We start from the raw sequence: 27,892 nt of genomic DNA, 5'->3' as shown, positions 1-27,892 counted from the left end.
ACACCAAGTGCAGAAAGAAGAGAAGTAGGAAGAAACAATGGAAGATATGAAAGAAACATAGACTCTGTGGAAGAAAGAGAAAGAAACGATGATAGATATCGAGGAAATTGGAGAAACTTTAGAGGCCGAAATAATTTCCGAAGATATGGAAGAGGAGGAAATCAGCGATGGAGGAACAGATATGAACCGAACGAAAGAGAATACCGAGAAAGTGTGTTCAATGAAGAAATGGAAAGACGAAATGAACTGTTGGAAGAATAAAGAATCAAAGCAATAGAACTGATGAGGAATTACTTTAACGACGAGAGAAGGATTCCGGAAATATTGCATAAAGAAGATCACCGAAACCCACAAGATATAATGGCAAACAGATGAAAATGTAGTAATATCGTCAAACTGTAAATAGAAGTAATCTATATGTAAATATTTGCAAATAGAAGAAATTATAGTTAATCAAAGAATCTGATATAGATAAAACAGAGAAGAAACTATATGTTTAGAAGTTAAATAGAGGCCAAAAGATTATTCAGACAAGAGACTCACAAGCTCACTTGAAGACGTCAGACAAGTCATCGCCATAGAAAGGGAACGTAATATAGGAACTGTTGATGGGAATATGAATCTCCAAGGAATAAGTTTCACTGACGACTCAACCTTACCAAAAAGCTGGATGTGTAATGCCAATGGTGGAACAACATTTTGAGAAAAGTAGGCTGGACATGATCTACGTTAACGAAAGGAAGGCGAGAAGACAATTAATGTAAATGATATGCTACGTATTCCTACGAAAAAGAAATTGCGAAGAGGAAAAATGGAAATGTGCAATAAAAATGAGAATTTTGTGTATAAGACGAAGAATAACACATGAGTTAGAGAAATGAATAGTGAAAATGAAAGATAATTATAATGCATATGTCGATGATACATGAGATAAGGATGATGCACGCAAGAATGTACTGAAAGTAGAGACAGTAGAAGCGAAAAATGTGCTATTTGAATTGTAGTAATTCATTTCTGAAGAGCCTAGACAATCTTTAACATATGTTTGTCATGTACAGAAAAATACTGATATCTGCTGACAAGAAAAGAGTTGAGTGTTACAGAAATTATAAAAATAGAGCATCTTAGGAGAAATAAAAGAATAGAGACGTGCCAGTTCCTGAAAAGAAAGCAATGAAACAGAAGCCAAACGAAGATGCTGCGCATACCTTCTTGATAATGTGCCCCTTTTTGTCATCCAGAGAAGTGATTGGAGTTTTGGATGGAGTGTGGGAATGCAGCCAGATCTTCATATAGCATCCCACCTTCTTTTACAACACTGGAACCCACGTCTCAGACAGTTGAGGTGGATGGCAGAAACCTTCGGTACTTGTCTTCTCTGTCTGTCTCGTATCGGGACTCCAATCTAATACTTCAGGATGTACGTACAAATGTTGCGGGCATGACAAAAATCTCGTGGTGCAATCTACCAAAACATCGGCATATATCTTGAAACTGTTACTCGTAGTAGATATAAACTCGCAGCATTGTTCATTTCACATAGGTATAACACAATACTCAAAGAAACGTTTCAATGCAGTTGCCCCCAATCTCAGGCTCGTTGCTTCCGACGTCGTGCATGTGTGCGGCCTTGTAGACACATGCAAGTCATTTTGCTTCCTGTAGTTGTAAGGACAGAGTAGTTTGCTCATTTTGCAATTGCTGGGAAGGAAGGCATGACCGGCAGAGCTCTCGGATGTTTGCGAAAACTACGTGCAAACAAATGAAGTTCGATAATTGAAATGCAGCCAGGGACGGAAGTCCCAAATTGTGATGTATCTTAGAGTTGCAATATAACATACTACAAGGCAAATATTTAAGGATCCTGAAATTCGTCACAAGGTGAGGAATGTAAATGGAATAAATAGTATGTGTGTCAAACCTCTTACAACAATAAATGCTTACGGATCCTTCTATGTTCATAAAACATCGAATTGCATATTGTAGTGTTGAATAATATTAATATAAATTAAGTGATGTATGTAATTTTCTTGTTTAGTTTCCTTCATACCCACTATTTATTACTTTGTCTGCTTTGTTGGACAAACATGTTGTGAGGTCAACCTAAGTCATTTTATGTAAGAGGTTTTGGGTTCAAATTGTGATATGTCATAGGTGTTACTTCATCAATGCAGTTGGCCAAAGGTGCCAGAAAGAATGTAACAAAAATACGAATATTTATTTAAAACTCTTAACTTTTGTAGAAATGGGTGTTGTTAAAGGACCAGGATGCATTTGGTCACTGATACAAGACAATATTTTATTAATCTGAAAGAAATTTTAACATGTCCCATGAAGAGCCTGAATGACCCTTTCAATAAATGAATGTAACCAGACTTCTGTTTTGGAAAAATAAACTCTGCATTTTAACAGAGAACCGTCATGGGCACTTCTGAGTAGTAACAATTTCATTGACTTACAGTGGGATCTTTACATCCCAGAAGTCTCTGTGACTGTTGATGAATAACCACATGGCTTATGCTAAATGTCTAGTAACGAACCAATATGGTCAATAGATAACAAATGGTCCAACATGTAACGGGTTTCCTAGTTGACATAACTTTGATCATAGATCGGGCCCTAAACGATCCCAATGAAGACATATAACCAGAATAATCCAGTTACAAAATTCGCTTTGTCTTTAGGGTTGTGTTAATGATCAAAAAATAATTTTTATTAATCAATAGCATAATGACAAACATAGAAAATCTTAAAGACTCAACTTTAATCAGATTTACTGTAACTACTCTTGGATGATGTGGTTTGGCCAATATGATTTTAACATGCACTCACCAGATTAATTCATGGCAATACCAATAATTGAAAATTCACTACACAAATAATTAATTTCTGCTCTGCACCATTCGTTCATTTTTTGTTAATTCCCAATAACATGTTTACAATTATATATGTTTTGATATGCAAATACAATAGTCCATAAGAAGCTACAAAATTACCTTCAGGTTTTTGCTTTTAGATGCTAGTTGTTAATCAAGAGTTTGCAACGATCCTGCGAGATCGCCCCAAGTTACGCATTTGTTCCTTTTATTGTCATTGTTGAATAGCATTGTATAATCTTATCTATTGTGTTATCGCTTCTGCATAGGGTTTCACTGCTATGCTTGGTAGAGAACGTAGTTCTACCATATCTCACTAGGGAGCGTTATTGTTTATAATAGTTCATTATTAACATGTATAGATGGCACTAATGTTAAGCAGCGCTCTCGTAGTTCATGAGAATCCACTAGAGTCGCTGGCGCTGCGCTCGGAATTGTATATAAGCAGCGACGCTGCCCCGGCCAGGAGTTCTGTGTTGACTCTTCGGCGACTCATGGTCGAGCTCTGCTCCCGCAAATAGCCCAGCATTGCAAGCACACGGGTGCTTAGGGATACAAGAGGGCTTCTTACAGTGTGGCCTACTCTGGTAGATTATACGAGAGGTAGCAATATTTCTCGGCCTACCGGGTAGAATATACGCATTGTTTCAAGCTCAACCTCCTACAGTGTGGCTTGCCTGTAGAACAGAAACGTATTCCTTGTGCGGCCTACAGGTAGATTATACGCATTGTATTGGGTTACGGTTTAGCTCGTGGACATATTTACTGTTGGGAGACGGCCTACTAGTAGATTATACGAAGGGTATCCGTATTCTTTGGCCTACTAGTAGATTATACATTTCACAACAGTCGATGCAGAAATGACGTCATCTTTTGGCCTACTGTGGTAGATTATACGAGCAATAGCAATATTTCTTGGCCTACCAGGTAGAAAATACGAAGGGTGATGTTCATCGTTAGTTAATTTTTCATTAAGGGAAAAACGAGCAGTGTTTTATTACTGTCTTCAGCTTAGCATTATTCAAGTAATTAATTAAAGTAAATAAAGATTAACTAAGCATTATCCTTTGTAAGCTTATAGTAAATTTCCGTTGCTTTGTTGATATTACTCTTTACTAGGATAGCAGATTTAAATGTTCCTTGAGTCGTTTAATTAATGCCCTATTGTCCCCAAGTCAGCACAGAGGCGACCCAATGCCATACAAGAAAAATAAGGTCCTTTATTCCCCACTGGAGAAAAATTGAATGGTTCCTGTCCTCCCTCTCCAAGACTTCTGCAGAGGAGATTCGAACCTGGAACTTCAAGAACGACAAAACTGCAGTGAAATCTTATCAGGAGATATTGTGACTTTGTTTTGTGCGGATATCTAATTTCACCCCAGTTCAATAAACTGTTTACGTCGACGCTAACTTTCATCATATATATATATATATATATATATATATATATATATATATATATATATATATATATTTTATATATATATATATATATATATACCCGAACCCTGAGTGTATAAGAACATCATATCTCCGGCTAGAAAAGAGCTAACATCATGGGCAAAACTGAATAATGTTCCTCGTCACAACGTCGAACCCGGTACGTTGCAGTCAAGTACTATTCTGAGATACTGCAACTGCAATGTTGTGCCGTGAGGGCATGTGTGCAGGTAGTCGTGCCGCGAGGGGCGTTACAAGTTCATGCATTGTGCATTTATGCTGTAAACCAGTACCACTTCTTAACCATGTGTTACCACAGTAAATTTTTTCCTGAGTAGATCAATTTTAAATAATGCACATTGAACAATATAAACAAAATTGTAATCATCCTAATTAATTAATGCTTATTGGTGCTTCATGTTTTCAGGTAGGTAAGATTCTAATTAGGAAATGCTTATTTTCTTAGTTGCAAGAATTTTTAAGTGGAACATGGAACATCTAAAAGTAGTTTCACTTTTACCACATGTATCTGAATTGCGTCGTGCCTAGGTCACATATTTTCAAGGTACCCAAGAACTTATATAATTCTCGACTATTATTGATAACCACTCCCTTGTTTAGTTATGTTCCATTTTCACTTCAGAACAAAAGACTTTACTGTAATTATGTGGAAGGTGAACCCATCCATTAATTTTGTCAGTTTCCACACTTTTCCACACTTTGATTCATTTTTCGCAGTACTATTAAGACATTTATTAAATAACACTATAACATTCATTGGGTGTATATCTTGAAATTCACGTATACTTGCGAATCGTGAATCAGGTTATCATAAGTTCCAACAATTGATGCATGCTGCTGTACCATTCCAAACAATGAATCCTCAAAAGGTAAAAAAAAGGTAAAGTGTTCCCCTGTGCATAGCACCACGCCATGAAGGCGTATAGGGGGTGTGGGGGTAACGCCCCACACTTTCTTGATCCGGTCATGAGTGGGGGTGATGTGATCAGCATCACGCCCCTGACCGCCTTTACCCCCCAGGGTTTCCCCCAGGTACCCATGTTATTCGACGCTGGGTAGGCGCCGGGGCCGCTTCCACCGTTAGAAAAGTTCCCGGATTTGAACCGGCCGGGGATCGAACCCGGGACCTTGAGCATGGTAGTCAGACGCGTTACCGACTGAGCCACCGCGGCCACTAAACAATGAATCCTCTGATTTGAAAATGCCACAAGGATGAGAAAATCTCCATCATAAAATTGTGGAAATAAGTAATTTGCTGTGCAAGATGAAGACCTAGGTTATCTGACCCCCCTCTTCTGCCCCTTGATGCACCTATCCTTTCAAAGTATGTAAGTTGCGCCATTTAATAAGTGATAGCAATCCATACATGCATATCCTGAAATTTCACCAATCATCACCCAACTAGGAATTTTCACTTCATTCACTTTCTAATGCAATTATAATGTACAATCTGTTGATATGCAGAAATCAATAAGGCCAGACTAAAGTGAATTACTGCAAAAGTGAGAATAATATTTGATTGACCTTAACAGATTTGGCAAAAGCTGACGAAAAATATTGCTGAACCAATAATATATTTACATTTTTCCAAGTATGTTCTTAATGACAGTCTGTTCTACTTAGTGATATAAATCTCAGTGACTAATTCTCTTTTTTTTCCCCTCCAGATATCTGAACAAGAACAACATGGAAGGACAGAGCCAAGATATTTCAAGGTCAGTTACACTTGTACCTTCAGGAAAATTAAGTGAACAAGGACAAGCAAAGGACACTACAGAATGTGTCAATAGAGAAGGTAACTTTGAACCTGAACCTTCACCAAAATGCTCCAAAACTAAGGCAGATAGTAAAGATACCAAGCACTGTAACAGAAAAAGACAACATATCTCTTCGATGTTCAACCAAGTTTTCTCCAATAAAGGAAATTTATTTGCTCATTCAAATGTCCTTGCAAAGGAGAAGTTTTTGAATCGCTCAGTTTCCAAGAGAAAATTTATTCCTGAAGTTAACCTTTACACACAAAGAAGGGTTCACACCAAAGATAAACCTTTTAATTCCTCAATTTGCAACAACGGTATTACCCGGATATCAAACCTTAATATTCATATGAGGGTTCACACCAAAGATAAACCTTTTAAGTGTTCAATTTGTGACAAAGCTTTTTCCCAAAAAGCAGTTCTTCGAGTGCATGTGAGGATTCACACTAAGGAGAGACCTTTCAAGTGTTTAATTTGTGACAAAGATTTTGGCCAGAATGCTGCTCTTCGAGTGCATGTGAGGATTCACGCTAAGAAAAAATCTTTTAAGTGTTCAATTTGCAACAAAGATTTTACCCGGAAATCAGGCCTTTATATTCATATGAGGATTCACACCAAAGAGAAACCTTTTAATTGCTCGATTTGCAACAAAGATTTTACCTGGAAATCTAGCCTTAATATTCACATGAGGGTTCACAACAAAGAGATACCTTTTAAGTGTTCAATTTGCAACAAAGATTTTACCTATAAATCAAACCTTAATATTCATATGAGGATTCACACCAAAGAGAAACCTTTTAATTGCTCGATTTGCAACAAAGATTTTACCTGGAGATCTAGCCTTAATATTCATATGAGGGTTCACAACAAAGAGAAACCTTTTAAGTGTTCAATTTGCAACAAAGATTTTACCCATAAATCAAACCTTAATATTCATATGAATGTTCACACCAAAGATAAACCTTTTAAGTGTTCAATTTGCAACAAAGATTTTACCCGGAAATCAGGCCTTTATATTCATATGAGGATTCACACCAAAGAGAAACCTTTTAATTGCTCGATTTGCAACAAAGATTTTACCTGGAAATCTAGCCTTAATATTCACATGAGGGTTCACAACAAAGAGAGACCTTTTAAGTGTTCAATTTGCAACAAAGATTTTACCTATAAATCAAACCTTAATATTCATATGAGGATTCACACCAAAGAGAAACCTTTTAATTGCTCGATTTGCAACAAAGATTTTACCTGGAGATCTAGCCTTAATATTCATATGAGGGTTCACAACAAAGAGAGACCTTTTAAGTGTTCAATTTGCAACAAAGATTTTACCCATAAATCAAACCTTAATATTCATATGAATGTTCACACCAAAGATAAACCTTTTAATTGTTCAATTTGCAACAAAGATTTTACCCGGAAATCAGGCCTTTATATTCATATGAGGATTCACACCAGAGAGAAACCTTTTAAGTGTTCAATTTGCAACAAAGATTTTATCCATAAATCAAACCTTAATATTCATATGAGAGTTCACACCAAAGAGAAAACTTTTAAGTGTTCAATTTGCACAAAAAATTTTACCCAGAAATCAACCCTTAATATTCATATGAGGGTTCACAACAAAGTGAAACCTTTTACTTGCGCAATTTGCAAAAAAGAATTTGCCTGGAAAATTTATCTTAATCTACATATGAGGCTTCACACTAAAGATATACCTTTTAAGTGCTCAATTTGTGGCAAAGGTTTTGCCTGTAGAGGAAGTTATAATCGGCATGTGTTTGTTCACAGCAAAGAGTGGCGTTTTAGATGTTCAATTTGTGGCAAAGTTTTTGCCTATAGAGAAAGTTATAATCAACATGTGTTTGTTCACAGCAAAGAGAGGCCTTTTAGATGTTCAATTTGTGGCAAAGGTTTTGTCTGTAGAGGAAGTTATAATCGTCATGTGTTTGTTCACAGCAAAGAGAGGTCTTTTAGGTGTTCAGTTTGTGACAAAGATTTTACCTGGAAATCTAGCCTTAATATTCATATAAGGGTTCACAACAAAGAAAAATCTTTTAAGTGTACGATGTGCAACAAAGATTTTGCCCGAAAACATCACCTTAATAGACACATGAAATTACACACAAAGAGAAACCCTTTAATTTTTTAAATTTTAACAAGTATTTTACCCATAAATATATATACTTGCTAAACATGTGAAGAGGGTGCATATCAAATAGAACTTAAAAACCATTTGCACACAGGGAATGGTGTTTCTGTGTAGAAATCTCTGGAAATTCTTGTCATTCTGTGCATATATCATTTGGGATGGAATCCCGAGCTCTGTATTATACAAATCTATACTTCATGTCTATAACTATGGTGCCACCATTTTATTAATTGAGATCTCAACCATCCATTCCAATGGTACTGTGCAAACCTTTTCTTGATAGCCCTACTGAAAATTCTGTCTACTGATTTCAGTAGATCAATGGGTGTTTTGAAACATCTACTGTTTTATGTAGATGAACTGTAATGCTACTGTTTTCAGTAGCCCAACTGTGTCTACTGTTTTCAATAGCTGAACTGTACTAATAATGTTTTCTACTCTTTTTAGTAGTCCAACTGTGTCTACTGTTTTCAGTAGGTGAACTGTACTACTAATAGTAAGACTTGAAGCTTTCCTGGCAACGAATGATGAATAGATTCTCTCGGGCTATCTCACTTCAACCCTGAAGATGAGAGTGACAAAGCTCTCAAAAGCTTGCAATATTTTCCACAACTCACCTGTCGATAGCCCGGTAGAATCTATTCATGTACTACTAATGTTTTCTACTGTTTTTGGTAATCCAATGGTTTCTCCTATCTTAAGTGGCTGTGGCTGAACTGTACCCTTTATGTTTTCAGTAACACAATTATACAACCAAGATCTTTTATTGTGTTCATCAAATGTATGTATGAAGACAGTACTATTATCAGTAATGAAATATTTCTTATCAATACAACTGAAAATGCAATTGAAAAATCAGATAAACAAATAAATGTATGGTAAAGCGTGTGGAACTTGCTACTAAGAATGTGCCCACACAACAAAAAATCAAGTGTAGTGAACATGTTTTTAAGTGTGTAGCCTCACTGTGGTTAACACATTTGTAGAAAATTGAAAAACATACTGTTTTATACATAAATTGACATATTGTTTTTCATATATTCACACGAAAACATCAAAAATTTATTTTAAACAAGACCTGATCCTCAATGCTTGAAAAACCAAAATAAGCAAACATTGTTGACGATGTTGATCAAGAGATGGCCCTTTTCTGCAATTGCACTACACAGATATAATAATAACCATGGAAATTCCATGCTGAAAGAAAATCAACAGATATGATAATGTATTAAAACTACTAGCTGCTTTAAGGCTGAGCTATTTCTTAAGGAAGAGTTGTAGTAACTTATTCATTAAGATATATCTGACTTCAGTAGTATTCATTAGAAAAACAGTAGAAATTCAGTTCATGTATTGTTTTTTCCAATGCACTTCAAAATCTCCGGTCGTATCTCAGTCGGTAACACGTCTTACTAACATGCTCAAGGTCCCGGGTTCGATCCCCGGCCGGTTCAAATCCGGGAACTTTTCTAACATTGGAAGCAGCCCCAGCGCCAACCCAGCGTCATAAAACATGGGTACCTGGGGGAAACCCTGGGGGGTAAAGGCGGTCAGGAGCATGATGCTGATCACATCACCCCCACTCATGACCGGATCAAGAAAGTGTGAGGCAGTACCCCCACACCCACTATATGCCTCATGGCATGGTGCTAAGCACAGGGGACCCCTTTACCTTTACTCCAAAATCTCAAAATTACTGAATATATGGTGTCAAGAATGAATTTGCCTATTCTTGGAATCAATAAATGATTTTATAATATATTGTAACAAGTATTATGCATAATTATTCACATTGTTTCTTCAGTACAGTAGTCCTACTGCAGAGTACATTAGCTGTACAGTAATCTGCAATGGAATTTCAGTAGATTTCACAGTACACAGTAGGAGATATTTGAAAACAGTAGAATTTGTCTACTGAAAACAGTAGAAATTTCCAGCAGGCAGTTGTAAGAAAATAACCATTCATAACAGGATGTGGGCTTTTTAAATAGCTAGCCATTGTTTAAGTACTTTTTTTAGCCAAAGTACAAAGCAAAGAAAGAAGCTTCATCACCAGTAGCAGTGACTCAGGGTGGCTACTCACTGGGAATTCCTTGAATTCCAGAAATTATGCATGAATTATTGGCTCTGGGAATTATGCGGGAATTTTGCTCCTTAAACGTAAAAAATTGCAACTTTTATTAATCCAGATCCCAAATTTATCTATACATATTCATAAATGTTGTGAGGCATGTATTTCACAGTTTAGATTTTATGTTTGTCAAGGAAGTAAAAGGAAGCTGCATTGGAAAATATATTAAAACAGAATTCTTCTCTGGTAGGACAAATGTATGACTGTGGTAAACTAGGATAATTGCTAAATGCAAAAAAAGATTCCAGAGGAAAGTACAGTACAGTAATGGAATACGTATAGATTCCTATTTTAACTTCTCGTGCAGCCTTTCCTTATTTTTACTTGCCTTGCTATGTGTCATTGGTTTGAAACTTATTTTTATGAACGGTGTTTGATTTCTAAAACTGTGAACGTTTATGTACGAGTACAATATCAGAGATCATTGATATTTCTTTAGGATAGAAACAGCAATGTGGGTTTATTTCATGCTGTTCCGTACCGGCATGCAATAGGGACCATATTAAATATTGGATGAACCTCATTTTTTTGGGTACATATATTCCGAATGACTGACTCCAAAACATAAAAAAATCATGATTCTGAGTCGTGTTTATTGAAGGACGTAACATTTTAGAAACACAACTCCATTTATCTATATTGTGTGTTTTAGTGCTTTTCCCCTATTGTTTATTTCACAAGTAATATCGCAAGGGAAAGTTTCCCCTGTACACTCACCGGCAATAAAAATTGCATGTAGAGACCTGAAATACTCGCTTCCCTGCGAGGCATTGTGTGTGGTGCCTAACTCTACGGCGATAAGCATATTTTAATAGGGAAGTTTCAACGGCAACTACTACCATCCCCTGTAGAATTATGCAACACCCACAACACCTTGTAGGCAAACGAGGATTTCAGGATCTAGGTGTCCCATTTTTATTGCCTGTAACTGTACGTTGCACCATGCCATTCAGCAATGCAGAAGGTGTGGAGGATAGAGTTTCATATATTATCGATCTTGGCCATACTGGAGGTGACGTGATCAGCACTACACTCCGTCCATCTTTACCCACTCAGTTACCCATTGATGAGAGGCTGGGTAAGCCACAGAACTTCTTCTGCAGGTACATTTTCTGAATATTTCCTGAAATGTCCAAACTTGTGAATGGAACTCTGGTCACTTAACAATGAACCACGAAGTTTATCTTTCAGTTGAATTGAATTAGAACTTTTTGACACACTAGAACCACAGAGACCCTTTGTATTAATGTTAACTTTTTGGGGAACGGGGTTTAAGTAAAGTTGAAACAGGAAAATCTTGCTTGTACCCTTAATTTTTTGCCCTGAATTTTTTGAAAGTTCGTATTGAAAACCAGGAATTATTCTTGAATTTTATCACGGTCTTAGAGTAGCCACCCTGTAACTGGTGTCAAAGCTTCCCTATTTTGATGTATTTTTATTAATTCATGATAATTATTGTTATAATTTGTATTATTCAGGTTTTCTCAACAAACTGATCTCCCTCACCATGCAATATTTACTTGTGATACCAATGTTATTGGCAGAGTGGTTAGCACAGCACACTATGATGCTAGGGTCCGAGGCTTGGTTGTTAAAGCTACAGACATTTTAAGTAAATTCAATTCCTGTCCAGGAGAGAAAATCAGGAAGCATAAATGGGCTCTGGACCGTAAAGAACCTTTTTATCTGAAGTATTTCAATTCGGTCCAGGAACTTTTTTTTCCACATGAATTGAAGTACAGTCTAGGAACCTTTTTTCCAGGATCAATTTAAATATTTTCCAGGAATCTTTTTTCCGAGACCAATTTAGATGTGGCCCAGGAATCTTTTTTTTTTTTTTTTCAAAATTCGTTTAAATAGAGTCCAAATTCTGTATTGAAATGAAACAATACACAACTTGGATGGAATTTTAAATTGTGCAAGAAGAGAGTTCCTTCAACAACCGTGTTTCTCATTACGGACCTGACAAGAAACAATTAAACACTTGTGAGCATGAAAGACTAATCCAGGTGCTGGCTGTTTTAGGAATCTAAGGAAGAAGTGCGTGCATAGCGGCAGAAATGGACAAAATGCAAATACTGCAGTCACGTTACCCCACTCCATGTAGCCCCATTCTCTCGCGCGTGTTCCTTCTCTTGGTTGAGACCTCTCGAGTCACTACTTGAGCAGACTTGTCGTTCGCTTGCTTGTTGCCTTCATTGAAAAGAATGTTTGAATAGCCATCTCATTGCACTGGAATGTAAATATTAGGGCAACCAAGTGACGAACAAAATTCTTTAGGGACATGACAGAGGTAGAGTTGGCTCCGGAAAAGTTTGGCAATAAACAGCCCCATTTACTTCGAATTTCCTTGCATAAAGGACAATTTCCCTTGATTTATCAACATTGTCCATCCCTGTTATAATAGGTGGAGCCTCATGTTACCTCATCGATAGCTCCTATTGGCTGCAGTTCCAGGATTGCATGCCAGAGCAACAAGTGACAGGTTTGTTTACACTCAATATGACATCACTAATATGGTTCATTGTATTCTGTAACACTTCGACAAGGGAGGTTTTTGAATGTGGCCCATTAGGAGAGCAACAGCGTTATGATGTTTTTCCTTCACTACGATTTCTACAACCGCAGTGTGCCATTCCAATGTATAACATACAGACATTTTTAGAAGGTAACTTTTAATCCATCAACCCTGGTCCAGGAATTGAATGCCGGACTGGGAGAGAAAATCTGCAAATGTAAATGACTTCTATACATTGTAAGACCTTTTCATATTTAAATCATTTCTATTCAGTCCAGCAACCTTTTTTTCTGAATCAATTTAAATACTGTTCAGGAACTTTTTTTTTTTGGGATGAATTGAACTTCGGTCCAGAAACCTTTTTTCTGGAAGAATTTAAATTCGATCCAGGAAGTTTTTTTTTCCTGCATGAATTTGAATACTGTCCAGGAACCTTTTTTTCAGGATCAATTAAAATACATTCAAGGAACCTTATTTCAATGAAACAATACGCAACTTGAACTGAATTTAAACTGTGCGAGAAAGAAGGTTCTGGTTCTTGCAGCAGAACCAAATAGAACCCATTAGATTTTTTGGGTTCCTGTACCTTTAACAACCCTGGTCCCAGGTTTCAATCCCAGCCTGTGAATGGATGTTCTTTGTGAGTATCCCTTCATCAATTTAATCATATTGAAATTCTTATGCAATTAACAATTTCTTATAGATTAGTATACACTGTAACATTTGCGACTCGTGTTTGTAGATGTATTTCTTGTCTAATTATGTGAAATGGTAAATGTAAACTTCACATATTAAATAAAATATTTTAAATATTGAATTGAACCTTTTAATTGAATTTTATTTGAATGTTTTGATACAATGGAATCTCATTTATGCTTTATATTGGTAATATATTTGTGTGCATATGTGTGTGGGTGGTGAGAGGCGGTAATACGTAATATTGAAATAGAGAAAACATTTGCTTGTACCCTGGAATGTTCGTCTTGGATACCAAGAATTATACTTGAATTTTATCATGACCCTGCAGTGGCCACCTTATACTAGCAAAGTTATAATCACTTATGGACACAGATTTTGTGATACGTTAATGACAAATTTATTTTTAATGGTGATAAAGTTTAAAGCACTTATAATCTCTACCTCTTTTCAAATGATGTTTAAATCTTATGTTGCTGTGATTGGAATGAGATTGCATTGATTGAAACTAATTTCTTCTCTTTGAAAATTATTGTGATATTTTATGTTCAATTTTGTGCATGAAGTTTTTTTGTGTTTCTTAACATACTGAATAATTTTGATGAAGAATTTGTAAATGTGTAATATTTCAAACTTCCCAATGGTCAGAAAGCAATACTCAATGCCAGTGATTCATGATTAGTAAAGAAGATCTAGTTTCCAGATCATCCTTCAGAAAACGCAACTTTTAGTTAGAAATTTTCAGCAAAATATCATCGTTTTGCAACATCTAAACCTCATCGCACAGCTGGGAAATGATGCGTTTGCAATCAATTCCATTTTAAAATAATAAAGGCTAGTTATCAAGTCACATATCACATTCCTTTCATGACATTAATTAACTCACTAATTATTCTCCTGCAGCATTATAATACTTTGAGCCACGGTGGTGTATTCTGTATTTTTTTTTAAAAAAAAATGCAAAAAAAGCATTATGATACTTTAAAATGTCTTGATTTTGGAATAACTTGATTAAAGAAATCGTTAAGTGGAAGAAACAAGCATGGAAGAGGTACATGGAAAATAAAACAGAGAAGAAATGGAATGAGTATGTTCAGAGGAGAAATGAAGCAAGAGAAGCAGTCTAATAAGCAAAGAAAAAATCATGGGAAGAGTTTGGGTTAGAAATAGAAAAACACTATCAAGGGCAGTGCTCGATAAATTTTCTTCAAAGCTAGGCGCCAGCTCTGAAAATCAGGCGCCAGGGAACCACCTACTAGCAATTGTGCATACTACAGTATGTTTCAAAAGTTGCGCAATCCAAACTTTGAAAATGTATATCATGAAAATCATAAGAGATATTTACACCGGATTTTCTGCATTAAACTAATCCTGTAGGCTATCACTGGGCTCATAAATGTATATTAGCATTTATCTAAATAAAAGCAATTACACATTATTTTAAAAAAACATTGTTAATTTGCTAAAAACATCTGAGAACTGATTTCCAACGATAATTACCAATCTTAAACAATTTGTGGGATCATTTGTTGGTGTTTGACTGGTTGTAAAACAGTTGCTTTGTGAGGTACAGCAGAAGCAGAGCATTTTTATTGGAAAACCTCTTTCACATGAGTGTAAGAATGACATCTTGATTTACGATTTTTCACGTAAATGTATAGCCAGTACTTAGACACATGTTGCATGCCAAAGTAAGTATATATATAGTTGAGAAAGTAGCGCAGTCTTTCCTCCCGAAGCTGAAAAAAGAGGGTCGTGGGCGGTCCCAACCCTGACGTCACTCACAGGACAGGGGTGACTCAGTCACTGACCTTTCCGCTTGTTATAGGATCTGCATTTGTGCGAGAGAGTGTGAAAGTGCCTTGTTTTTCCTTTTTCTGTAGCTTGTGTGATAGTGGAGAATTTTTTTTTTTGCAACAACAATAACATTTAAGGAAGATGCCGTGCAATTGTGCTGTTGCTTTGTGCCCGAACAACGCAAGAAATACTGTAGGTGTAAGCTACTTTTCGTTCCCAAAGGATCTGATTACGTGCAAGATATGGGTTTCAAAGTGTAAGAGGTTAGATCCTGTTAACGCCAAAACAGCGACAGTGTGCTCATCGCATTTTCTGGATGCTGATTACGAACGGAACTTAAAAGCAGAACTGCTGAGCATTGCCTGTAGACCGCAACTTAATAAAAACGCTGTACCAAGTTTAAATTTGCCTGGTTGTGTGGTGAATTGTAGTAGTGTGCAACAGCCAAATGACATAATTGATCGAAGTGGACGTGCCAATAAACGTCAGATTAGAAAGCGAGCATTGGAAAAACTTGAAGAGTTGTCTCCTCGCAAAAGAATTTGCATGGCACATAATTCAGAGACTTTGAGTACTGGAAATATATCCAATCTGCAACAAGATAGTGAGTTCGAAACGCTGACAAAGAAATTAAAATGTGCTGAAGAACAAATAAAGAAACTGCAGACACTACATGATGAAAGTGCTAAGAAAGTAAACAAAGTAAAGAAACAATGCAATCGTTTATTACATAAAGTGAAGAATTTACAAATTAGCAATAAAAGTTTGAGGCAACAGTTAGTAAAACTTCACAAATCAAAGCAATCTGCTTTCAATGTGTCTAAGAAAGTAAGGGAAATTCTTCGACCAGTGTTTTCCTCCAACCAAATCGAATGTCTTCTTAACCACAAAAGCAGACCGAAACTGTGGTCGAGAAGTGATATTGTAAGTGCATTAGCACTTAGGCATGTGTCAAGAAAAGCTTACACCTACATGAGGAAAAATATGAAAATCCCTCTTCCAAGCATTTCCACTTTGCGTCACTGGACAAAAAGTTTCAAGTGTAGACCAGGCCTTCTGAAAAGTGTTATTGATGTTATGAAGAGTTATGGAGAATCACTTCAACCACACCAAAAGTGCTGCGTATTATGCTTCGACGAAATGAATATATACTCCAAAGTTGCGTACGATGCTGAGAGTGACACTGTCATGGGACCGTTCAAGAATGCACAGGTAAATAATTTATTTCTTTACTTGCAAGTAGAATTAACAAGTTATTTATATAATGTTAGAACGTAACAAAAGTCAAATTCTAGCATAACGAATGAGCAAGTAATCATTTTCATTCATTCATCATTGAGAGCCTTTCCGATGGCGCAGTTCTGGAGTCGTCACCTTTCAATCAAGTGGTCCCTGGTTTGATTCCCGGTGGAGGCACATAGTGGTTAGGATCCCACTTTAAACTGTAGGTCCAGTCCCGATTAGCCTTACTGTGCATAAAGTGGACTTAAAACACCAAATCAATCCAAATCATTCATCATTGACTGCGGAGTTTTTCCGCTGCAACCTTCATCTTTTTCTATCTTGCGTTAGCGTGTGCGCGCGTGTGTATTCTTACTGTGTTGGAAATGTGAAAAGATATAAGGTAAAATATGAATAAAATTGCTAGGGTGTGTTCACCAAAACTCAGCGTTAATTTTTTGACTGAAGTTTTTCTAATAGAAGTAAACTACTTTAAAGTCCTTAAAAAAGTGTTACATAGCATAATTAAGAATGAAAAATACATATTAAAATTTGGAAAGACACATCTCGATAGACTGTGTTATCAGGATGAAGTACTAAATTTATTAGTAGTTCATAATGAGATTATTATCAAGTATTAATACCGTAATTATTGCTCGAAACTCAACATTTTAATGACAAGATTTTAGAAAGGTTTTTTTTTTTTTACAGGTCATTCTGGTTCGCGGGTTGTACGCCCCATGGAAACAAACTGTATACTACAACTTCGACACACAAATGACTAAGGATATCTTATATTTAGTAATATCAGCAGTGCAAAGTGCGGGCTATGAAGTTGTTGCGTGTGTTTCCGACTTGGGAGGTGGAAATATAAGGGTTTGGCGAGAATTAGGTGTCGCTTCGAGTCATCCTTCGTTTGTGAATCCGAATGATAAGGGACGGAACATTTGGGTATTTGCAGATACTCCACACATGCTTAAATTGCTAAGAAACCATTTTATTGATAAAGGTTTAGTCTTGCCATCGCAGAATATCGTAACAAAAAAAGTCATACAGTCAGTGTTAGATAAAAATGAAAGTGAACTTCATTTGCCTTTATCGATAACGGATGCACACATTTGCGTATCAGGTCGCGAGAGACAAAGAGTATTCTATGCCGCTCAGTTATTTTCTAGAAGGACAAGCAGTGCTATATGTTATTTATTCCCAAATGAAGTTGAAAGTGCAGAATTTTTCGCATTAATTAACAACTGGTTTGACATAATGAATTCATATGTTAAAGAGAATTTTGATGTTAAATTAAAAAGTGCTTTTGGAGTGCATCTTGGACATCAAACCAAGGTGTTAAATGAAATGAAGCAGGTCATCGAAAGTGTTCGCGTGAAAGGACGTGGAAAATTGTTGCCTTTTCAGCAAGGAATGATACAATCTATCAACGCATTATTTGGGCTCTATCAGAATATGAAACAGAAACACAATATGAATTTTTTACTGACTGCAAGGTTGAATCAGGATGTAATTGAAAATCTTTTCTCGCGTCTTCGTGGCATGGGAGGTTTCTATGATCACCCTCTCCCTACAGAATTTAAAAACCGACTTAGGCTGCTGTTGTTAGGCGTGAATATAGGACAACTTCCCCTAAAAATGCCAACCAGGGATCAGTGCGAGAATGATGAATTACACAGTAGGACATACAATAGTGTTTTTAGTACGATGGTGTCTGACCTTTTACTTGACAAAGAGAAGGCGAATCAAAGACGAAGAATAACACCGATGGCAGCGAACTCCAGTTTCCAACAGAGTGCAGTGACAACGAAGCCCACGACTGTTCCAAGGAAGGTTTATATTATATCGCAGGTTTCATTGTGCAAAAGTGTCGGCATTTAGATAAAGATTTGGGTTCTCGTACGGACAGTCTTCCTCCCGTTCGTCAAAAAGAGAAAAAATGGGTTGACATAGTGTCGCGTGGTGGACTGTATAAACCTACTGAAGAATTTTTCCAAATCATTGAACAAATGGAAAATGCATTTTGTTTATACAATCCTCCTGGTGATTTAAGCAGGGAATGTGGAGTAATGAAAGCAATGAGGAAATTATTACTTTTCAGGTTTGCTATGATAAAGAAGGAAATTATAGATTTATTTGTCAAAACTCGGACATACATTCGTATCAGGCATTTAAATTCGAAAATTAAACACAATCGAAGTCTGCTCAAGAAAGGTAAAAAATGGTTGTTATCTAATTAATGCCAACCTGTAGTCAGGCATGACTAACTTTGGAGCGGGAACTTGTGATCTAATTTACATTAATGTATATTTGACTTTGAGAACAAATGAGAAACAAGTACTCAATATTTTGTGTGTGTTCATGCTTCACGGGATATAAAAAGCCATCTATCCAGACTCTGAAATGAAGCGTGAACAGAGTGTGAAGTGAAATAACAATAGTGTTTGGATTATTTATGTTTGCTACATGTGCGCAGTGCAGTGTGTGTGCTTTTTGTGTATTTCCTGGCGTTTTGTTAATGCTTCTTTCCTGGACATGGTAAGTCACATTTATCAATTAATTTTAACTTGTGCATGGTAGTATATTTTCTTTCATTTGTATTTACATTTTGGTATTTTGATATTGTAATGTCTCGGCCCCAGTGATTTATTCACTAACTTCGCCCTAACACTCCACACAGTTTTTAAAAAAGGACAACTTTGTGGTTATTTTGGCTCTAAGTATACCTTTTCACCCCCATAAACACGAACTTACACCCCTAAAAGAGAAAATTCTGAATAGACCTCTGCTCCACCCCCGAGCCGGCTTTCCCGCTTTTCATTACATGTTAATTATATTGATAGTTAACCTTCGGCGACACAGTTTACTAGATATAGTCTGCTCTATACATATATATTTACTTACACACACACGCTAGAACATTCAATCGATTTTTAAGACAAATTTATTTCCAAAAACACGGAAGAAGTATATATGAATTCCTATGCCGTTGCTTGTGCTCGTCTTTGACATGTCCTGTGTCTGACGTCATCCGTGGAGGTTTACGAATGGTTCCGAACTTTTCCGAACGCCAGACTGCACCTCCCTGTTGCATGCGACTGTTGGCAATATTTCGACCTGCTAGTGTTGCCATATATGGAGATATATCCCAAAAGTGGCACTTTTCACTCAATCCATAAAATCGCCAGTCAAAAATTAATCAAATGTTGCACATGACCAATATTGGTCCAAATGACAGACTGGCACGACATCAGTCATCAATTGTCCATTTATGACCCTTCCATAATTTCTTACATATTTTTTTTACTCAGAAGTTCATTTATGGAAAAGAAAATAATTGAGTGCTGCTTTCCGTCAGTTATTAATTTATATAATTTTCTGTATGGAGTGAACTGATAATTTTAAGCATTGAAAAATATCTCAATGGATGAGGCTTTATAATGCAGAAATCCCGGTGTAAATATCTCTTACGGTTTTCATGATATAAATTTCCAAAGTTTGGTTGTGCGACTTTTGAAACACTCTGTATAAGATGCTGAGCATCACGGTATTCAAAACATCGCTAAATTATTTGACATACCAGGGGTGTTGGGGGACAAAGGGTAAGAAATTGTTACGGACTCTGGAATGTTCTCAATGTTGATAAAAGAATCATTTGCTAACTTACGCTGTACTGCAATTTGAATTTAGAGAATCATCAAAATCTCGTACATATTACAGCAAAAAATCAGTCGCAAGGCTGAAATTTTTAGTCGCCATGGGGACCGGGATTTTTCGAACCCTGATCAATGGATTAGTCGAAAGTTCTGGCAGACAGTAGAAGCAATGAAAGGAAAATATGGGAAGAGAATAAGAAACATAGAAGATGAATCAGGAGAGATCCAAACAGAAACTGAAGATATATATTGAAGACATGGAGTAAGTATTACGAAAACACATTTAGAGATGAAAATGGGAAGATGAATGAAGAACATGCAATAGAGAGTGCAAATGTAGAAGAGAATGGAAGAGATGAAATAAAAATGCAAGAAGTGGAGGATGCAATAAAGAGAGTGAAATTAGGAAAAGCTGCAGGAGCAGACGGAGTATACCCGGAACTAATAAAGATGGGAGGAAAGAAAGTTGTACAATGGTTGTGGAAGATTTGTAATGAAGCATGGAAGAGAATTAAAATTCCCAAAGATTGGGAAAGAAACATGATCATACCAATCCACAAGAAGGGTAGCACTGTAAAATGTGAAAACTATAGAGCAATCTGTCTATCTTCAGTAGCTCTAAAAATATACACAAGAATCTTAGAAAGAAGACTAAGAGATGAAGTAGAGGAGGAGTTAGAAGAAGAACAAGGAGCTTTCAGAAGAGGAAGACAAACACAAGATCACATTTTCACGCTACGACAAGCCATAGATAAATTTTTAAGCAGAGAAAAAGAACTGTTTGTTGCCTTTCTGGATTTAAAGGCAGCCTTTAATACAGTACCACGACAGCAACTATGGTCAGCATTACAGAAAATAGGAGCCTCAGAAAAATTAGTAAGAAGAATACAAAGTGTCTACAAGACAGTTAAAGGAATAGTGAGAATAGGAGGGGAGAAATCAAAAGAATTGAACATGATCAAAGGAGTTAAACAAGGAGATAGCCTAAGCCCCTTACTATTTATAATACTAATGGATCAAATACATAAACAAAGTAGAAGAAGAACACGAAAATGTAAGTTTGGAAATAGGAAACTGAAACCAGTTTATGTACAATCACTTCTGTGTGCCGATGACATAGCATTAATAACATCAACAAAACAGGAACTACAAAATACAGTAATAGAATGGGCCAGCTCAATACAAGATAGAGAAATGATAGTGAACCCAAAGAAGAGTAAAGTAATGCATATATCAAAGCATGGAAATGAAGAGAGATTGGAAATAAAATGGCAAGGAGAACAGCTAGAACAAGTGAATAGATATGAATATTTGGGAACAATAATAACAGCCGATGGAAAAGTAGAAGAAGAAATAAATAGCAGGGTTCAAAAAACAAAATATATGACCAAATAAGTAATACAATAGTAGGGGAAAAGGAGGTACAAGAAAATACTAAATTAAGGATTTACAAAACCATAATTATACCAACAATGCTGTATGGCATAGAAAGCTTAATGCTCCAAAATAAGCATAAAAGTAGATTAAGAGCAACAGAGATGAAATACCTCAGAAGAGTCGTAGGAAAAACCAGACGAGATAGAATCAGGAACACTAAAATCAGGGAACAGCTACAAATAGAATCAATTGAAGAGATAATAGAGAGAAGAACACTGGGCTGGTATGGCCATGTCATGAGAATGGGAGAAGAAAGAAAACCGAAACAAGTAATGGAAGCGAGACCAGAAGGAAGGAGAGGAAGAGGAAGACCTCGGATAGAATGGGAGCAATACCTGTTAGAGATGGTTACTAAAAGAGGGAAGGCACTAATGGAAGTTAAGAGAATGGCACAAGATAGGAAGATTTTTTGCAGATGGTTGAACGACCCCGATGCCTAACAGCACGAAGGGGAAGAAGAAGTAAGTAAGTAAGTAAAATGGCTTGTTATTCCTGCCTTTTGGGTTAGCCTGGAGGTGGAGAAAAGAGACATAATAATATATGCAAATACAGTTATTAAAATAATCCCTCTTGATGCCATGCTGTCCATCATTATCTGACATTTACAACATAAACAAGTCACTGCGATATAGGCTGATACCAACAGGAACGGATCGAATCTGGGTGGTGTAGTTCATTTATCATTCATCCTCGATGATGGCATATTCGCTGCTCATGAAGAACTTAATGATAACATGCGAGAGGTAACACATACACACTAGGGATGGCCAGATCCGGATCCTGGCGGATCCGAAATCCGGATCGGGTTGGTTCCGGATCCTAAAATTTTTCAAATCCGGATCCGCGGATCCGGAATTTTCAGATCCCGATCCGGAACTTTCGGATCCATTTTGCCATCCCACATGCACTTCTTTGGAAATTAAGAATCTGCTTATAACATATTGTTACCTGCTAATATACATATATATATAATATACATACATACATATATACTGGGTGATTTTTTTAACCTGAATCATTTGAATATCTTGAAAAAAATCATCCTACAAAAAAATGTTTCAAATAAAAAGTTGATAGTTTGGAGGGGGAAGTTTAGTGGTGCAACAAAAGAACACCCCCTCGCCCTCTTGTTGGTGGGGTGGGGGGCAACTTTGAAATTTCAAATAGAAACCCCTATTTTTTATTACAGATTCGGATTTTATGGAAAAATATACATAAGTTTTGTCTGAAACATTATTTTCGATTCATGATAGATGGCGCTATCATCGACAAATTTTTATGAGCTGACATGAGGATCATGGGCCACAGTAGCTAACACATTAATTTCATTTTCTTCTCCAGTAACTGTTCTTACACGGGTCCTTTGTTTAGGTTTAACACTTCCTTCAGTAGTAAATTGATTGACTGTACGTTGAAATGAAGCGAAAGAACGCACCCTGTCTGAAACACGCTGAGCATAAACAACGACAGCTTGACAGAGATTCCTGCCAGATTCTCCATACACGAGAACCATTTCAATTTTCTCTTCTACAGTTAATACATCCATTGATATTAAAAAGTATCAACAGCTTAGTCAAATTAATCGCTCGGACCATTCTTGTGATCTAAAAAACAATGAGTTTATTGAGCAATTTTCACACCGATAATACCCCTGGGGGCATTGGTGCATGTACATTACAAAAGACATGTTGACATCGCACATATATATATATCTATACATCAATTTGGCAATTTTTTTAATAATAATATAACATAATATAATAGTAAAACACACAATGACAAATTATTTGTTGAAGTGAACTAGTGCTTTAAAAGTACATGTTATATAGTGTATACAATCTAAATTTATTTTATAAAGTTAGTTAATTCTTGAAATTCTTGAACTGAATATAATGTGTATTCCAATAACAATTTTTTCACTTTACTTTTAAAGATTGTGGTTCTCTCAAAATTTTTGTAACTTTTTGGTAATATATTGTATAACTGGATGCCTGAGTAAAAAGGTCCTGTTTGGAATGCAGTTAGCCGCACTTTGGGAATGTGGAAGTTATCTTTTTGTCTGGTATTGTAATCGTGAGTGTCTATGTTCCTTGGATAGTTCGATTTTGTTTCGTGTATGAAAGTAAGTGTTTCAAGTATGTACAGACTTGGAAGTGTTAATATACGTAATTTTTTGAAAAGCGGTTTACATGTATCAGTTTTATGTGCATTTGCCAAAATACGCAATGCTCTTTTTTGAATTTTAAAAATCCTCTGCGATTGAGCCGAGTTTCCCCAAAATTGGATACCGTACCTCAAAATACTTTCGAAGTTTGAGAAATAGATATTTAGCAAACATACTGTATTGAAACTATTTTTTAAGGTTCTTAATTGGTAACATACGGTGTTTAGCCTCTTGCATAAATGATCTATGTGAACTTTCCAGTTTAGACACTCGTCTATAAATATTCCAAGAAATTTTGTATTGTTAGTAGCTGTTATAACGGCATGCCCTACTGTGAAATTATATTGCTTAATAGAAGAGTTTTTGGCTGTAGATACACCAAATTTTATTATATTAGTTTTTTCGTTGTTCATAGAAAGTTTGTTTGCTGAAAACCAGCTTTGTAGTTCAGTAAGAGCTTCTTCCGTTTTTTGAATTAATGTTACATCGTTAACAGAATCTACCAAAGCCGTAGTATCATCAGCGAAAAGAATAATTTGGGCGGTATCAACATTTGCTGGAAGGTCATTTATGAACAATAAAAACAACAGGGGTCCTAGTATCGATCCTTGGGGGATTCCAATAACCACATCTTTCAATTTGGAGTAATATGTTGTTTGCGTCCCATTATTGGATATGCTATTTATTGCAACGCTCTGTTTTCTATTCGATAAATAGGATTCTATTAATTTGTTTGATACACCGCGGATTCCGTAGTATTTTAATTTCTCTAGTAGCAAGTGATGATTCACACAGTCAAACGCTTTTGATAAATCACAAAAAATTGCAACAACAGAATACGTTTTGTTTATGGCGGAAAGAATATTATCAATTACATCAAAAATGGCATTTTTGTTGTTTTTGATTTCACAAACCCATTTTGTTGCTTTATGAGTATCTTTTTATCTTCTGCATACTTTATTATCCTATTATAGATTAATTTTTCGAAATTTTTTGAAAAAATTGACAATAAGGAAATTGGTCTGTAGTTTTCAATTTTTGTTTTATTTCCTTTCTTATACAAGGGTATTACTTTTGATATTTTTAGACAATCTGGGAAGCTGCCATTTTCCATACACTCGTTAATTAATTTAGCCAAGGGCTCCTTAATGTACGTGCAAACCTCTTTGATCACGTTAATCGGCATTGAATCTAGCCCTGTTGACTTTTTGTTTTTCATATTTCGAATTATGTTGGAAATTTCTTCGTCTGTAGTAGGGGTCATATAAAAAGAATGCGTGAAAGATCTTTTGACGTTATTTAACTTTTCTTTGTATGTGTCCGTTACGCTGATGTTACGTTGCAGGTTAACATTAACAAAATAATTATTAAAAGTATTAGCTATTTTTTGCGGATCTGTCTCTATTACATTACCTGTTTCTAATATGATATCTTGATTCGTGTTCGTTTTTTTACCTGTAATATGATTAACTATTTTCCATAGTTCTGCAGTTTTGTTTTCTGAATTATTTAACTTTTTATCAACATATAATTGTTTGCAATGTTTTAATGTTTTCTTGTAATTTTTGTTGAACTGTTTGTAATGATCTTTAAGGGTAGGGCTGTTTGCATATTTACTCTGTTTATGCAATGATCGCTTTAATTTGCTAAGATTTTTAATTTCCTTGGTTATCCATAGGCAATTGTTTTTGTTGTGAACTCGTGCTTTTTTTATGGGAAAACATTTATTAAAATGGTATCTTACAGTATCAAGAAATTTTTCGAATTTCTCGTTTACGTGTACAGCCATATTGTTTATAAAATCCCATGTTTCTGATTTAAGCGCTTTTCTGAATTTTGAAATGTTCTCATCATTGTTTATGGGTCTGACAAATCTGAATTTTGCACGTGGTTTATGATTTCGCTTGTCTTCTTTTACGTTTACCTTAATAAGCTGAGAATCATGGTCAGAAAAACCTATGCAAGTTTCTACTGAATATTTATTAACGTTTATATTGGTAAAAATATTGTCTATTGTACTTTTTGTTTTTTTGGTGATTCTAGTTGGAGTTGTAATTGTATGAAACAGACCAAAAGAGTTCATTACATCCAGAAAACTATTTTGTTCTGCAGTGTCTTTAGCTACATCAATGTTAAAATCTTCACAAACAACAATATTCTTTTTGGAGCTTTTTGTTACGAGATTTAGTAATAATGTTAACTTATTTAAGAAGACATCCATGTTTCCACTAGGCGTTCTATATATTGATATTATGCATAAGTTGTAAATAGCTATTTCAATTGCTGTGCATTCGAAGTCTTGTTCTACAGAGAACTCAACAGCTTGTTTTATTTCAACTACGTTACTTTTAAGTTCATTCTGAGTGAAAATTAAAGACCCGCCTCTTATTATATTTTGCCTACTGTAACTAGATGCAATACATAAATTATCAATATAATTAAACTTTGGTTCATCTTTCGCTAACCAGTGTTCAGTGCAACAAAAAATAGTAATTTCATTGTTGTTTTCTTTTTGTTCCTCGAAAAATATATCTATCTCTGACGCTTTTGATATCAAACCTTGAACGTTGCTATGAAATATGGTGATAGTTTCTAATGCTAGGTCACTGCTCGACGGATTCTTATCTCCCCTTTGACCCGATCTCCCACTCCACAGGACTCACTTGTTTCGGTTCCTCAGCTGCATCCTGGAATCCTCGCAGTTCGATAGCCGGGGGTGACGTGGTGTTGGGGTGGGGATAGCAGCAGACACTCGTGATTCACGTTCGACACTTATATTCTCATTCACAGATGCATTTCCAGGAATTTCCTGCGTTGCCATATTTCTTTCAACGGAACGCGATCTTGCATATTCTTCGCACTGTTGCAAGGAATAACGCACACCGTTAACAACGAGATGATCGTAACGAAGGAACGCACCGTCACCGCACTTCCTGGCTTCTTCGAGATGAGGTTTTAGCTCGTTTCTAATCTGACGCACACGATCAGAGTAATGCTCCGAAACCGCTACACCGCACTGTTTGAAACTTTTAGATTTCGTCAGTATTTTCGTCCTGTCTTTGAACGAGAGAAACTTGGCTACGATCGGACGGCAGCCTCTTCTTGAGCCAAAGCGATGGACCCTCTCGAACGAATTTCCTCCTAGCGCGATGCCTGTATTCTTTTCTATCACTTGGCATAGTATTTCCTCAGTCCTCTCCCATGTTTCCCGTTCTTCCTCCTGGACGTTGTAAGAAACGAGGTGTTTCCTTTTAGATTGGGACTCAAGGTAGGATACTTGATCATTTAACCTGGCGTTCTCTTCTTTTAAGAAGTCCATTTCTTGCTTAATGGCCTTCACGTCTTTCTTGAGAGACGACAGTTCTTCCCGGAAACACAGCACGTTCTTATTTATCTCGTTCACTTGGGACGATAACTGTTCCTGACCTTCCTTCAGCAACCTATACAGATTCTCGATAGTCATCTTCTCAGAGTCTGGACCCGGGTTTTGCTCTATTCCTCCGATGATGAGCAGCATGCAGAGAACTCCAAAACACAAAACACATTGGGCAAGCCATTGCCCGTTACCAGCCCCGTTTCCTGTGATTTTCTTCCATTTAGAAGAGTTGAAAAGTCCTATGCGGGCTCTGTAGGATTCCACGCCTATCCCCATGGTGAATGTGGGTCACCCAGGAGCGTCTTCGAAACCGGTCTGTGCGCGTCAACTGACAACTGACAGTTGAGAAACAAACAATGATTTAACAGGAAAAGTCTAAAAAGGAACTGTTTCTTGACATTGTTTTATTTTTTTCTGTTGTAGCTTTGTTAAGCATCTTTGACACAACAATAAAAAAAATTAAACAAATATCGAATCTAACTTTTTATGTTGTAAATAGGCGAATTACCAGCTTAATGAAATCTCAAAAGATTTGTCAAGAATTAGTACAAAGTTCATGAACGAGAATATTTTATTTTTTGACTTTAAATGAATTGCGAAATGAAATACATTGGTTTTAAAGTGTAAACATTCAAGAAATGAAA

The 27,892-nt window shown here is 36.2% G+C and overlaps 1 protein-coding gene across 1 annotated transcript in view; it reads left to right on the top strand.

Annotated features, from left to right (window-relative positions):
- The window catches only part of LOC145999336 (uncharacterized), a 45,196-nt gene extending 35,687 nt beyond the window's left edge, over positions 1-9,509 (top strand). The window contains exons 2-3 of the mRNA XM_083136276.1: positions 6,005-6,201; positions 7,168-9,509. Of these exons, the coding sequence (XP_082992402.1) occupies positions 6,005-6,201; positions 7,168-8,246 (1,276 nt within the window). The 3' untranslated portion in view covers positions 8,247-9,509. The remainder of the gene's footprint in view (positions 1-6,004; positions 6,202-7,167) is intronic.
- Positions 9,510-27,892: the final 18,383 nt, after the last annotated feature.

The sequence above is a fragment of the Lepisma saccharinum genome, chromosome 15 (genome assembly GCF_977018435.1).
Source record: "Lepisma saccharinum chromosome 15, izLepSacc3.1, whole genome shotgun sequence".
Taxonomy (NCBI): Eukaryota; Metazoa; Arthropoda; class Insecta; order Zygentoma; family Lepismatidae; genus Lepisma; species Lepisma saccharinum.
The sequence above is the reverse complement of the archived record's forward strand: the minus strand, read 5'-3'. Positions and strand labels throughout refer to the sequence as shown.